Source organism: Pseudovirgaria hyperparasitica (assembly GCF_010093815.1).
Source record: "Pseudovirgaria hyperparasitica strain CBS 121739 unplaced genomic scaffold EJ05scaffold_15, whole genome shotgun sequence".
NCBI classification, from domain to species: domain Eukaryota; kingdom Fungi; phylum Ascomycota; class Dothideomycetes; order Acrospermales; family Acrospermaceae; genus Pseudovirgaria; species Pseudovirgaria hyperparasitica.
In genome coordinates, this window is record NW_022985563.1 from 159,149 (window position 1) to 172,649 (window position 13,501).

General features: G+C 55.1%; 7 protein-coding genes across 7 annotated transcripts; 2 read left to right on the top strand and 5 right to left on the bottom strand.

Annotated features, from left to right (window-relative positions):
• Window positions 1-86: 86 nt before the first annotated feature.
• Window positions 87-2,306, top strand: EJ05DRAFT_479136 (uncharacterized protein). The gene is made up of 2 exons (XM_033744613.1): window positions 87-1,771; window positions 1,887-2,306. Exons 1-2 carry the CDS (start codon window positions 312-314, stop codon window positions 2,002-2,004), a joined length of 1,578 nt encoding a protein of 525 aa, XP_033597150.1. The 5' UTR covers window positions 87-311; the 3' UTR covers window positions 2,005-2,306.
• A 5-nt stretch (window positions 2,307-2,311) lies between these two features.
• EJ05DRAFT_443132 (uncharacterized protein) lies at window positions 2,312-3,283 on the bottom strand (the record flags this gene model as incomplete). The annotated part of the gene is made up of 2 exons (XM_033742068.1): window positions 2,312-3,112; window positions 3,182-3,283. The coding sequence occupies 2 exons, from the start codon at window positions 3,281-3,283 to the stop codon at window positions 2,312-2,314; spliced, it is 903 nt and encodes a 300-aa protein (XP_033597151.1).
• Window positions 3,284-3,692: 409 nt separating this feature from the next.
• Window positions 3,693-5,591, bottom strand: EJ05DRAFT_130438 (uncharacterized protein). The gene has a single exon (XM_033739144.1). It carries the CDS (start codon window positions 5,440-5,442, stop codon window positions 3,928-3,930), a length of 1,515 nt encoding a protein of 504 aa, XP_033597152.1. The 5' UTR covers window positions 5,443-5,591; the 3' UTR covers window positions 3,693-3,927.
• A 398-nt stretch (window positions 5,592-5,989) lies between these two features.
• On the bottom strand, window positions 5,990-7,247 carry EJ05DRAFT_479138 (DlpA domain-containing protein). The gene is made up of 5 exons (XM_033744614.1): window positions 7,141-7,247; window positions 7,038-7,095; window positions 6,679-6,983; window positions 6,522-6,620; window positions 5,990-6,444 (listed from the first exon to the last, which is right to left on the bottom strand). Exons 1-5 carry the CDS (start codon window positions 7,186-7,188, stop codon window positions 6,274-6,276), a joined length of 681 nt encoding a protein of 226 aa, XP_033597153.1. The 5' UTR covers window positions 7,189-7,247; the 3' UTR covers window positions 5,990-6,273.
• A 256-nt stretch (window positions 7,248-7,503) lies between these two features.
• On the top strand, window positions 7,504-8,158 carry EJ05DRAFT_503654 (Non-heme 11 kDa protein of cytochrome bc1 complex; the record flags this gene model as incomplete). Its single annotated transcript, XM_033747450.1, has 3 exons — window positions 7,504-7,852; window positions 7,912-8,028; window positions 8,094-8,158. 3 exons carry the CDS (start codon window positions 7,504-7,506, stop codon window positions 8,156-8,158), a joined length of 531 nt encoding a protein of 176 aa, XP_033597154.1.
• Window positions 8,159-8,634: 476 nt separating this feature from the next.
• On the bottom strand, window positions 8,635-10,440 carry EJ05DRAFT_503655 (MFS general substrate transporter; the record flags this gene model as incomplete). Its single annotated transcript, XM_033747451.1, has 5 exons — window positions 8,635-9,408; window positions 9,470-9,547; window positions 9,626-9,902; window positions 9,979-10,091; window positions 10,189-10,440. The coding sequence occupies 5 exons, from the start codon at window positions 10,438-10,440 to the stop codon at window positions 8,635-8,637; spliced, it is 1,494 nt and encodes a 497-aa protein (XP_033597155.1).
• An 814-nt stretch (window positions 10,441-11,254) lies between these two features.
• On the bottom strand, window positions 11,255-12,250 carry EJ05DRAFT_503656 (uncharacterized protein; the record flags this gene model as incomplete). Its single annotated transcript, XM_033747452.1, has 3 exons — window positions 11,255-11,717; window positions 11,773-12,092; window positions 12,143-12,250. The coding sequence occupies 3 exons, from the start codon at window positions 12,248-12,250 to the stop codon at window positions 11,255-11,257; spliced, it is 891 nt and encodes a 296-aa protein (XP_033597156.1).
• Window positions 12,251-13,501: the final 1,251 nt, after the last annotated feature.

A 13,501-nucleotide genomic window follows, 5' to 3' on the forward strand; every position in this document is an offset into this window, starting at 1 on the left:
GACTGTCAACATGTGGCGTAAAGTAAAGTATTGTGGCGTAAGCTGTTCCTGATAGATTGTCGCCCGGTGGAGCTGGATGATCCACCGGGCACGCGACTGGCTCTTCATGTCACCATCCGTACACATTCTTTACAGGCTCTTCATCCTCATGCCCCAACAGATTCTCTACATGTGCGCACAGCACCCATTGTCCCGACTCGATTCTACGACGGAGCTCAAGCCTCTAACCAGGCTTCATTAGTCTCATCGTCTCCAAATGCTCTATATATAGCTACCCCTCCAAACATCCCCGCACCGAACGGACAACAACAATGTCGCTTCAGATCGTTCACCTGCCGAACGGCCAGAACCTGCAAGTGAGTCCGGTGTTTGGAGGACTGTTCTTCAAGTCAAGCGAGCTGAGCCATACGCATTCGCCATTCCCTGCCGGCTGGACCATCGTACTCAACTCCGAAGATGGCGACGAGGACGAGGATATGGAAGATACTGCTGCGTCTGAGCAGATGACAGACCAAGAGACGAGAAACAAGAGGATACATCGCTTCCGGAGACCTACGCTCCGTAATGACCACCTCTACATCTCGTCGATCTCCAATTCGAACAGCAATGACTTTAAGCCTGCTGGTTCGCCGACACGACAGATCGCCATGATGCTATGGGCCACCTTGTGGTGGTACTTCCACCAGCCTGAGCCGGACACACGTATTACCACGAAGCAGTCGATGTATACGGCTGAGGAGGGCAAACCACGCGGGGACTGGAGGATCAATATCAACCGTGAGGGGATATTCAAGGGCAAAGTTCTCCTGCCAAAGCTAGAAAGGATGGGTCTCATAGCCAGTGAAGACTCTACCGTTGGACTAGACCAGGGAGACAAAGTAGGAGAGGGATGGCTACACATGTTCGTCAGCCGGCGGACTTTCTGGCAACTCGATCCACGCCTCTACCTTTACACCTCAATCGCCCTCGCCCACTCTCCATATCTCACGGGCTCGCCATACACCTCCCGCCCTAGCTCTCCAAGCAATGACCCCAAACACGACTCTCCAGACCCCCAACCGCCCACATCATCCGGCCTGTGGTCTTCCTCCGTCCAAGGCCCCTTTCACTCTACCTCCCACCTTCCCACATACTTCCCACCACCTCCCCAGCAATACACCTTCACAAACCACGTTCGCCACCCAATCCGTCCCAAACCCCCGCGCCAGGGAGAAGTCTTCTACACCCGCTACATTCCCTCTCTCGGCCAGTACCTCTCCTTCCGCGTCGCCTCCCTAAGCCCGAAAGCACCGCCTCACCGCGGACCCAGCGCAGCGACACCACCCTCCGTCGCCCAATTCCGCCACTCGCAGCTCGACTGGCCACCGACATCCGGTCCCGCGCCCCAAGGCCCGTCCGACCTCGATCTCCTGCACAAATGGATGAACGAGCCCCGCGTATCCGCAGCATGGGGCGAGGCCGGCCCGCGGGCACGACAGGAGGCGTTTCTCAAGGCAAGCCTCTCGTCGCGGCATTCGTTCCCGGTCATTGGCTGCTGGGACGGGCGGCCGTTTGGCTACTTTGAGCTGTACTGGGCAAAGGAGGACATGCTGGGGCGGTACGTGGACGGGATCGGACATTTCGACCGCGGCATACACTGTCTTGTGGGCGAGGATGAGTTTAGGGGGCCGGCGCGGGTGCGTGCCTGGTTGAGTGCGCTGGTGCACTATTTCTGGCTAGTGGATGGGCGGACGGACTGTGTGATTATGGAGCCGAGGGTGGACAATGTAAAGTGAGTAAATTACCTTTGGTCGTGGTGGTGGTGGTGGTAGTGGTGGGGTTGGGGCGTCTCTTGTTCTCGTTCGCAAAGTGAGGGCTTTTGCTAAAAAAAATGTTTGTTGTGACAGGTTGACGCAGTATTGCTTCGAAGCCGGGTTTTACAAGGAGCGCGAGATTGCCTTTCCGCATAAGCAGGCGAGTCTGCTGAAGATTAGGAGGGATGCCTGGGAGGCGCCGGTGATATGAGGCCGATGGTTGAATTGGACTGTGGAAAGACGGCGTGCGTGCGTGCGTGCGTGCGTGCTTGCTATGATGGAGCGTTGTCCAGGGGTGTGTGTGCTCATTCATTTTTCTGGGGGTCAGGTTTGGGCATGTATAGAAGATACCACCACCAACAGTCGCCCTCGTTCCAAGACATTAACGTAGCATTCGTTTCTAGCTGATTACATTACTGTCATGTCGTAGGGCTCGGGACATGTTTACTCTTGTCACCCATATTACTCATAAATATATCCCGGGGCAGAGTCAAAAGGCTCGGAGCCACCCCACCCAATCACTCCATCACCCACTCCTCCGCCACAGCCTTCAAATCATCCGCATTCACCAAATCCACCCCACAATCCCACAACTCCCTCCAAACCGCATTCCGCGTCCCGACAGGCCACCCCGGCAGATCCCAGTACCGCGTCAGAATCCCGCGCGCATGCGCCGCCTCAACCTGCGCCCTCACGACAGCCCTCTGCGTCTCATTCAGCCTGCCCGCTCTCGCCTCCCCCACGGCAGCCGTAAACGCCGTACTCGCAATCGGGGCCTCAAACCGCGTTACATTGCTCTCGCTCGTGTCGAGCAGGGCAAGATGCGCGTCGTAGAATGCGTAGCGCGGGGATTGCGCGCTTGCGGGCGCCTGGACGAGCGCGAGCGGGGTGTTGCCCGTGCCGACGACGGTGATGGGGCCTGGGCGTAGTGTCTCGCCGTCGTAGGTGGTTAGGTAGTCTGCTTCGCGGAGCGGGGCGAGGGCGGATAGGACGGCGGGCCAGGTTTCTGGGCCGGGGGTCTTGAGGTCGATGAAGAGGTAGAGGGTCTGGGTGGAGGTGGTGTCGTAGACGCCGTTGCGGGAGGGGGGCGAGGAGGAGGAAGAGGAAGGGGGGTTTGAGCGGTGGAGGGTGTCGAGGATGGGGTTTATGTAGAGGGCTGTGAGGGTGCGGGCGGGGGTGAGGGCGGCGGGCTCGTGGCCGACGAGGAGGGCGGTGTTGTTGACGAGGTAGACGTCTGCTTCGATGCTGATTGCGCCGTGGGAGAGGGCGGTGTAGAAGGGGACGTCGCGCCAGTAGTCGTTGTGCGAGTGGAATGCTTTCTGGGGGGTTTCATGCCGTGTGAGTACGGGGGAAGTTGTTCTTGGTTGTTCTTGGATATGTCTGCTTACTGGGATGATTCCTCGCGTGAAGTCTGTGGGATAGCGGTATAAGTCGTTACTGGCGGCGTTGTCGAGGATGTTCTGTAGAGCGCTGCTACCGCTGGTCGCCATCGCGGCTGTGACAGCGAGACATGCCGCCAGCAGACCGCCTGTCAGAATACTCGCAGACTTGAATGCCATGTTCGCCGCTGAGGTATCTAGTACCAATTGGAGATCCACGGTGGGCAAACAGAAGAGAGAAGCCTGAATTGGAGAGCGGGTGTATTTAGTACATCATAGTCCGTTTCGTGGATCGCGCTGAAGTGAATGGGATTCCCCAGGAAGTTGTAGCTTGAGCTCGGACGCTGTTTTGCCGTCATCCATCTTGCCCCAGGCTTGGCATTATAGCTTGTTTGGCCAATCAGATGCGCTGCGTGCCTACCACGTGCGGGCCCTTCCCCAGCTTGAGTCTAAGGCACCAAGGCACCAAGGCCTGCTACAGCTGAGAGTGCTTTCGGAAGGTCAAGTCCTTAGGCAGAAGAGTGGAGAGACTCGATGTTCAATGATAAGAATGCAACATGACCATGTGAACTGCTCAAGCCATCAACACCCCTATGTCATGTCAAGTCAGGTCTAAATCATGCAGTATATTGATGCAATTGTGTGTGACATGGGACCTTCATCACCCATGAATGCATAACAACCCCTCCAAGCCCAGCCCCGAAACCGCGAGGTAAAACATATACACGAGAAACAACCGTCAAATGATGAATCATCTACCATAGCTCATCCTCCTCCTTGACCATATCATCTTCCCGGAGCACCCTCTTCCCCTCCATCTTCTTCCTCTCCTTGCGATCCTTCCTCGTCACTAGATGGCTGGGCGTGACGGGCGTGATGGGCGTAAAGGGCATATACGGACTATACGGCGTGTTGGGCATGCCCGTGCGCGGCGTTGTGAGACTCAGTTTGTCTTTCCGCGCCTGTACATACGTTGTCTTGGTCGGCGTTGGGGGGACAGGTGCCAGGCCTGCTGCGTCGTGGTACGAACGGAGTGGGAGCGTGGATGTGCTGCTCGCGGCGCTCTTTGCGGGTGAGATGTTGAGCGCCGGCGGAGGCGCGAGTGTGTTTATGCGCGGGATGCGGGCGGATGGCAGAGGAGCTGGCTGGTCGCGGGCTTCTTGTGCGTATGCAGAGTCTGCGTTGCGTGCTGTGCCCTGGGATGTAGCAAAGTCGTGTGGCGATGGGATAGACGGAAGAGCTGGTGGCGGTGGAGGGTCGTAGAAGCGTGGGGAGAGAGGGGTCCGGGCTTCCTCGTCGGACTGCTCGCCTGGATATTTCTGGATCGGGCCAGAGATGCGTAGATTGTGTAGAGATTTGCGGGTTTTGCTGGAGCTGGAGGCGTCGGAGTCGCGTCGGGGGCCTCTGGAGAGGAATTTACGCGGGGAAAGGGGCGACAGTGCGGGTTCACGGCGAGCGCCTGCATTATTGCGCTGTGGCGAGCTGCGTTCTTCAGGTTGTTGTTGTTCTGCGAAGCGTGTGCTGCGAGCACTGCGTGGTGGCTCCATTGGGTGGAGAGGACGAGAGAAGCTTCTTGGAGTGGTCGCGCTCTGTGGACTGGGATATAGATCGGAGTGTTTGGCCGTGGTGTTGATCTGTAGCGGGCGTCTGTGGTCCTGGCTGGTCTGGTCCACTTCAGGATCAGTGACCATCGATTGTGCGGACTTGCGGGCTTCTTGTTCGTCTTGGTGTTCCATGACAGCAGCGTACAACCTCTCCATCTCCCGCTGTCGCTGTTCCTTGTCTGATTTCAGAACCATATGGTCGAAAGAAGCTACACTTTGCACGGTCGGACTCGTGGGGCTGCTCATGCCGCTCCTGAACGAAGGTGTCCTATGGAACTTTTTCTGGAACCACGATCTCGTTGTCGAGGCCGGGGACACTGGCGTTATATCAAACGCCTGGGATCCCGCTTTGACCATCTCTATCTCCAGGGTCAGAGGTGACAACTCCGCGTCTCGTCTCATCCTCTTGCCGACGGTCAGGAGTAGAGTCAGTGCAACCAGCACAGTCACCAGGTAGGCGCCGACTATGCCACAGATCTCCCAGGGTAACTGTTTCTTGTCTCGCAGAGCGCCCGCAGCACCCGGAGGTCCCAATTCCGGCGGAGGAGCTTTGTAGTTGTATATGTCGCTCCAGAAGCCCGACGAGGCGGCAGCTGAGACTGCAAACGTCAGAAGCACGAAGCGGTGTTTGGAGGAGGAGGAGGAGGCCAATGCAGAGCTCGACATTGCGGGGCCTTATGGGAGTCGTCGTTCTTATGGAGGAACCAGCAGTAGATATAGCAGCGATCTGCTGGTACGTCGGATGTGACGAGACAGACAGTACAGCAACATGCTGGAAAGAAGAGCAGAAGAGGGGAATGAACTAAAAGTGTATGTATACGGGATTGGTTCTTTGTCCTGGTGGTCCCGATGCGACTGGGTGGAGGAGTCTGGGGGAAGATGGTGGTACGCGGACGCTGATTGGTCGGTCGGAGCTGAAAGGCGTGCGTTGGTGTGCTCTCGTGCAGATGTTTAAGCGCCCGGCCTGGTGATGGGCAGTGAAGACCACACCACTGCGCACACTTGATTGGCCCGCTGTTTGTGTTTCTCAGACGATCCACTGCAGAGACTACTGACGAGTGACGGGGGGCGCAAGGGGAGATGCATGATGAGCCGGTTCTACATGTCCTTGTGTGCCTTCATGCGCGAGGCGTCGATGAGAGTGCGGATATAGGTACACGGATGCCCTGTCAGAGCGACAGTATAACTTCGCGTCACAGGAATATGGCTGATAGCTAGAATGACGTTTGCTGGTTTACATATATATGTCGGCTGTATGATAACACTAGATGGTATTGCTGGTACGTACTCCTGACAGCGCTACATGGTAAGCGCTCGACGTCCACAACAAAGCCAATGAACAAAGGGACAATGTCTGTCTGGCTGTAAGGCATCCATCTGCAGTCTATTAATGGAGCCCTGCACGACTGCAAGGCTGAGCATGAAACAAACCATGGGACTGCTGCCTCAATCACACACGTCCATGGATGATACTCAGTCAGCCAGTACCAACACTATCTATCTGTGAGCTTTGAAGGCATCAGCAACCGAGACGCCCTTCTCAATGTCGACCATCACACGCTCGTCGGCTGCAGTAAGTCCAGGCAAGATTTCAAGCACCGCGTCGACTTTCGACTTGGGTATGCTCACCACAGACAACTCGTTTGGGTCCATGAAGATGATATCGCCCTTTGTCACAACATAAGATTGCCTGGTGCAGAACACGACGTTGCTACGACGCCGCGAGGGAGATAGAAGTAGCTTACGGGCTCGACCAGCACCTTTCCAATCTCAACAGGCACATTGCATGCCCACGGTTTGGACTCTGCTCCCGCACCGACCGTGGAGACAGAGCGTGACCAGACCTTTTTTGTGGTCGTTCAATTCCATGGTCTTGTCTCACTCTTGCTCTCTTGGACTTACCGATAGCTTCACCTCGTCCAGGACGGGAAGATCCCTTATGCGCCCGTCTACGAGTATGCCTTGCGCGCCCAACATCTCCATGCGCTTTGCCATGATTCCGCCCATGACTGCGCAGGTTTGACCGGCTGGCTGGCTCAGGACTACGACTGTGCCGGTCTTTGTGAGGTCTGCATATGGTGTTCCCGCTTTGATGTTCTGCTCTACACTCTTGTCTGCCACGGACGGCGCCGCGGTCGCGGTCTTGGATGCGAACAGGACGGTCGATGCGGGTGCAATTGTCTTCTCGGTGCGTTTGGTTCGTTGTACTGATCAGGCTGTCAGTAGATATGCAGTATGCTCCTCGCGCTCGAGAGGAATACCTATGTCAGCTAAGAAGCCTCCATGAGTACAGCCGAGCTTGAGCAGCGCATCTGATATCTGAACGTCTCAGCCGGGCAGAGTGGCTTCAAGTAGAAGACGTACGTCGCAAGCACTGTACTTGTACAGTCTTTCAAGCTGTGTTAGCACCATGACGAGTAGTTGTAGAAGAGGAATATCAGTTCAGATATAATATAATTACTGCAGCGTTGACTGAACAGCTAGTGACTGATTACATGCCTTGCTCAGGCCTAGCTCGGTCCCAGCCAATCAGCGTCAACCTGAACCGATGACCCGCGGTTTCAGCGAAGGAGACTTTCCCTTTGACACCACAGACTCCTACTACGCAATTCATTCCATCACCAATTGCCGCTCTGTCAGCACCATCCAGCCCGCCTGCGGCATCTCGAACAAATCCCCTCCAATTTGCATCCGTATAGCTTCGCCGTAGCTCAATTCCAAAGCACAATGGGTATCACCGACTTCTTCAGCACCGTCTACGACGGCGTCTCGACGGCCTTCTCCTCCACCGAGCTGTACGCCGAAGCTCCCACCGGCGGCGTCGACAGCAAGTCCCCGGCCAGTGGCACAGACGAGGAAGGCGAGGAGGAGAGCGAGGCCAACAAGGCTGACGAGGAGAAGGCCAAGGCTCGCACCGCCGACGATGACGAGCCTGAGCAGGCTGACGGAAAGAGCGGTGACGACGAGGAGAGTGAAGAAGGTGGTGAGGATGGCGGCGAGGACGAGGCAGAAGAAGAAGAGGAAGAGGAAGAGGAGGAAGACGAGCCAGAGGACCCCATGCCCAAGATCACAGAGCGTAAGCGTCGTCATAGTTTACAATTTTCGGGATGAGCTAGTTCTGACCAGTTGCAACAGAATGTGCCGAGTCAAAGGAGTGCGCCCCGGCAAAACACCACTTCGACGAGTGCGCCGAGCGCGTTCAGGGCAAGATTGAGGCCGACGGCAAGTCTGACGAGGACTGCGTCGAAGAATGTACGTGACCAGACCGGGGGACATCCAATCCGCCAACGGACAGGGCATTACTGATCATCATGTAGTCTTCCACCTTGCCCATTGCGCATCACAGTGTGCTGCTCCCAAGCTGTTCAGACAGCTAAAGTAAAGTGCCTCGGCACGAGCCATGTTACCACGCTCTCTCCCCGACCAACCGACATGACACTTTCCTCTGCACCCTATAGACTCACGATATGGGATGGTGTTTTTGGAGAGCGAGTAGAAAAGCCGTCGTAAGAAGCCGACTGTATATATGAAGAGCATTTTGCGAATTGTACTATTGTGTAGTGGAGATGAGCATTGTGTATGCTAGCAGTCAGTATACTTGAAGGATCCGTTCTATCATCGTTAGCATCCGTACAATTTGCGACTCCACTTCGTCTACAAGGCTGTCTGATTGCATGAGGTTGTGATTCAGATTTGCATAATCGCTTCCTGAAGTATATTCATTCTACAGAGAACTTAGTCGGTCTGACACTAAAATCTAGACTCATTCGACATTGACATGACCTTCGACCTCGCCTCCTCAATGTCCACGCATACATACACAAAACAGAGTAAAGACCTGGTATAAAACACCTCACCTCACGCCTCCTCCACCTGACCCTCCTCCCCACTCCCCCCCCTCTCATCAACCCCCAACCTCCCCTTCCTCGTCCCCTCGCCCAACCCCAACCGCCGAACGCCCAACATCAACGGCAACGGCACAACCACACACGCCACAACCGCCATAAACACCAACCCCCTCTTCATACTCCCCTCCGGCTCCCCGTCCGCGCCCTTCAACGCCCCCATAACAACAATAAACACCCCGCCGAGCAACTGGCCCGCACTCCACATAACCACACTGCCCACCTCCGGACTCGCCGGCCACGCCACCTCAACCACATACTCCAGACTAACCGGCAACAACGCAAAACTGCTCGCGCCGAGCACCGCACAAACCGCATAGGGCGCCGCCAGCCCCCGCGTACCGGGCGCCCATATGAAGGCGAGGAAGCTGGCGGCAACAATGGGCACGAGCACCTTGATAGGCACGAGATGGGTGTGCAGCCGGTCGAAGAGCGGGGAGAGCAGGGCGGAGACAAGCAGGCCGACGACGATGAGGATGGCGCCTGCGATGCCGGCTTCGTCTTCGGAGAGGCCGTAGGGGGCGAGGATCTGGACGAGGAGGGAGGAGAGGGCGTTGAAGAGGGCGACGTAGATGGCGAAGGGGAGGAGGATGATGTAGAAGGGTTTGCTGCGGGCGAGGATGGAGAGGGAGTTGCGGAGAGGGGTTTGCGGGAGGGAGGAGGTTGGGGATGCGGGGGTTGGGGGGCGCGAGGGGAGGAAGAAGGCTGGGAGGGCGACGAGGGTGGACTGTGTGTGGTTTTTTTGTTTAGTTTTTGGGTAACTGAGTGGTTGCAGGTGGTAGGCTTACTATGATTGCTGTGTAGAGGACTGTGTCTGGGACTTTGCTTGCGTCTGTGGCCCAGAAGGGGTTGACCAACTGGCCAATCTGTATAGAGCAAATCAGTATATCAGATCCGCATCTCAAAAACAACACAACAACAACAACAATATACATGCAACTTACCGCTCCCCCAAACGGATTAGCAAGACTTGCCAGCGCCGTAGCAGACACCCGCCCCCGATCCGTAAACCACATATCGCTATACCGCGTCGGCGCAGTCAGCACAAACGGCTGCGCAAAGCCAATCAAGATCTGGCCAAACATGACCACTCCAAACCGAGCACTGACACTGCCCGTAATCCGCACGCCCCCATATCGGATCCAGCTGCCAATGAGCGTCAAAACACTCGCCGATACGATGGACGGCTTCGGCCCGAAATGCAGGACGTATACCACGATGCTGTGCAACAACCAGTCAGCTCATGACGTCTGCCAACAAACACACACAGAAGAGATATAAGAAACGAGCAACATACGGCGCAACAACAACAAACGCAAACAAAAACCCGGTACTCAGCCAATTAATCCCCGTTTCGGAGACGTCGAAAAACTCCGACGCAGTCCTCGATATCGGAGAAAAGGTCAACCACTGCGGTAGCACGCTGGTCAGCTAGCTCTCCGGATACACATACAAACACACACACACAAACACAAGTACACACATCGCCAGATGGGTACAAACTTACATCCCAGCTAACAACAATGTTCAGCAAAACCAGCTGGATCAAGCCAAACCAGCGACGCTTATACACGCGATATCCCACCGCCGGCGCAGGCAGAATGGGATCCAGAGTGGCCTCGCGGTCGAGCTGATAGTGGAGGAGGCCCGCCTCGTTCGTCGTCGAATCCCTCGTCGCGGCGGTCAGAGACGGCGAAGTGACAGTTTCGGTCTTGGGCATGCCGTACTCGCCCTGTTTGCCGTCGTTGATAGTCTGCATTCTCACGTAGCCAAGGTTTGTCGCATGCCGGGTCGTGGAATGGACAACGACTTTGAGCCGGTCGAACATGCAACGAGCCCTGTGGATCGTCTATATAACCGCGAAGCAGGGATCGGATGGAGCGCAGTTATCGTTGTTATCAGCTTTGCAGACAGTCCGGATACGTCTGGTAGTCCGACCCGAGGTGGTTTCTTGAGTGATTGGCAGTTGATTACTCTCTGTCAGGTCACGGGATTATTTGCTTGAACTATCAGTTGTCAGTTGCCATAACGGGAGTAGCGTGACTTTATAAACTACAGGCCCGGACTCCCGAGGTTCCCCTGGTAGGTACCTGACACTAGTCTGCTTTAGGAAAAGTATCATCCGAGGATCCCATCCCCTTTTTCCCACCATTCATTTTCCCCAACCACAGAATAATCATTTCTACAGTGTGTAAGATCATGACATAGCCAGCCATTTCAGCCCTTGGATTTTGGGACGTGTCGGTGCTGTGTGCCTCGAGAGTGCCCCCTTACAGCATCGAATCACTCCGTCCATGTCCTGCTCTCAACAGAGTCGTTGAAGGCTGCCCCAACATCGAACCCACTAACACGCGAGGTTTACGTATTGAAGCGACGGACCAAATGATCTTCTTGGCTGGAATATCTGAAAAAAGTCAAAATTAAAAAATAAAACAAAGAGACAGTCTGTTATCTGTTTGCATTTATTCTTGCATAGCACTCAAGTCGATCTTATCTTTTCCTTCGCACGCTCATAGGGGTTCCTTTTTTCAGAGTCAAGATACTTTATTCATCAAGTTATTTTTCTCCTCTTTCTACGTCTTACTCTCGTCATTCGTCTTTCCCTGCTCGACTAACTTTCGTCCCGAAGGCTCAAGGTAGGAAGCGAGAAGCTCATCGCATCGCACGGCGCCGAACTTGGAACAGGGGCCCTGGTTCGCAAACGCCCCAACTGGATGCTCCAACGAGGTCAAGAGAAAGATAACTGGACCCGTTGCCGATGGAATGTAAAGCTGGATCCTCACCGCACTGGAATAGAGTCTATAGCCTGCCGTTCGCACTCCTCCCATCCGCAATCGCATCTCGGCTACTAGGCCGGAGTGAAACTCTGAGAGGGCGATGCTGAGTCGCAGCCGGTGTGTTCTCGACACTGTACTTCTGATCGCAGGTGCGGTGGACCGTGTGGACCTAAGAGCTCGGTATTCGCGTCGGGGGCTTGCGATGAGTGGCGATTGTTGTACCGAGGATACCAATACGATCGCGACAGGCATTCGAGTACTGGCGTTCGTATGGCATCGCTCAGCCGGCGCATGATCGACTGTGCATGTCTTACTGCGCATGTTCTGGATTGTGCGACCTTGTCGTGTGTAGGCGCAATCGCTCCCAGCGCTGTAGTCCCAACGCCGTCCCATTTTTATCGATGCTCTTATGAAGATGCTGCCCGCTCAGAATCTCGCAATTGATTTTTAGCCACGGCTGTATTGTCACGGTGGCGCCGGAGGTACGAACGATGCTGCGAGTCGCGGCTGCGGCAGCCTCACCCACGACACATTCTGGTATATCACCGATCATGCCGATACTCCGACTGCTCTTGTGCATCTCAGCCAGACTGTCCTCGAATACGATGTCGTACGACTTGATTATGGGTGGCAACTACTTTAGTTAGCTACAGACTCGAGAGTGTGCAGAGGCAAGGGTGCGACGATACCTTGGCTGTCAGGATCTACTGTTGGGACGACGGGAGGCCTCTGCGGCATAGCCAGTCGCAGCCAGTCAACAGCAAATGCTTTGTAACATGCGACCGCACTCATGTCGTCGAAAGTGCTGATTAGCCTGGTCCACACGCGTTGAAGACGACTTGGTTGTTCGGTTCGGAAAGTTTGATGTTACAAGCCTAGATGGTGCTATTTGGGACCAACAATACGTTGTTTGTTGGATCCGTTTTCGCACTCTTCTAGTCTTTGAACATGCTGTGGTCGTCGTCGGCTATGACTGGACTCGACGGAAGTCTCGCCGTGTTGTCGTTGGTGGCGGTGGGTCAGCGTCGATGACTCAAACGACGTGTGAAATTCTTGGTCGACTCCTGAAACAGTGGCATCAGCACAAGTTCACAGTGTGGCCTCGAGACAGAGACTTACCCGGATGTTCAACGCTCATATCGCATGATCGAACACACTGGCCGTCTGCCAACAAGCTACGTGATATCTGCCGTCGACGACGACTGAAGAACCATCTCTATCATATTCAGAATCTCTGCAAAGATATCAGCTCTTGAATACATGTCTTTTGCTGGCATGTCTGTACTCCACCTGTGTGTCTCGAGTGCATATATGAGCGATTCCACACGTTGGCAGACGCATCTCGACATTCATCCGAAATCGACGAAACAAATACCACGCCAGAGCTATGATATCCGTCAATGTGCTCAACCACAAAGTCTCCATCGAAACCAAACCGAGAAAGGCCATCGCCGCATCGTAGACGTGTCCGTACCCTGCTCGCACCCCGTCAGCACAAAGCTATCATCAATACAACACACTCACATCACATCCCATCCCATCCCAATCCTCCAAACCCAAAGCCGAGACGCAAAGTACCTACTCCCCATGAAACCCAGCCGATAGGTACCTCGAAGCGTGCGTACCTACCCAACCCAAGCCAAACGCAACATACCAAACCACACAATCAAGCCTTCCTCACCTGCCATCAAAAAATCCCGTCAAGCCCCGCAAGCATCCCCCTCATCGTAGCTTACATCTGCAGTGATGCATGTGTTGCACCATATGATAGTCTGCAGTTGAAGAAAGGAGGACGGAAGGAGAGAGAGAGAGGGAAAGAATGAGAAACGCCTAGTCCTGCTGAAGATACCTACCTCCCCTGAGCGGCCCCTTTAATCCCCCCGTTATTCCCCTCCGCAGACATCCGGGTGCTCGTCGCGGCGGTGGACGCTGTAGGGCATAGCTGGTATAGCTGGCATAGCTAGCTGGCATAGATACCTTCTGGGCGCCCACTACCCCCCTATTTTTCCTCTATGTCCCCCCCAACTCAGCCAGCTAAAATCC

Bases quoted from the DNA above. Each gene is read 5' to 3' on its own strand.
- EJ05DRAFT_479138 (XM_033744614.1), bottom strand. From the start codon at position 7,188: ATGGTGCTAACACAGCTTGAAAGACTGTACAAGTACAGTGCTTGCGAC. The intron at 7,096-7,140 runs GTACGTCTTCTA...TGAGACGTTCAG, and splicing joins ACAAGTACAGTGCTTGCGAC to ATATCAGATGCGCTGCTCAA. The intron at 6,621-6,678 runs GTAAGTCCAAGA...ACCACAAAAAAG, and splicing joins TGGACGAGGTGAAGCTATCG to GTCTGGTCACGCTCTGTCTC.
- EJ05DRAFT_130438 (XM_033739144.1), bottom strand. From the start codon at position 5,442: ATGTCGAGCTCTGCATTGGCCTCCTCCTCCTCCTCCAAACACCGCTTC.
- EJ05DRAFT_479136 (XM_033744613.1), top strand. From the start codon at position 312: ATGTCGCTTCAGATCGTTCACCTGCCGAACGGCCAGAACCTGCAAGTG. The intron at 1,772-1,886 runs GTGAGTAAATTA...TTGTTGTGACAG, and splicing joins CCGAGGGTGGACAATGTAAA to GTTGACGCAGTATTGCTTCG.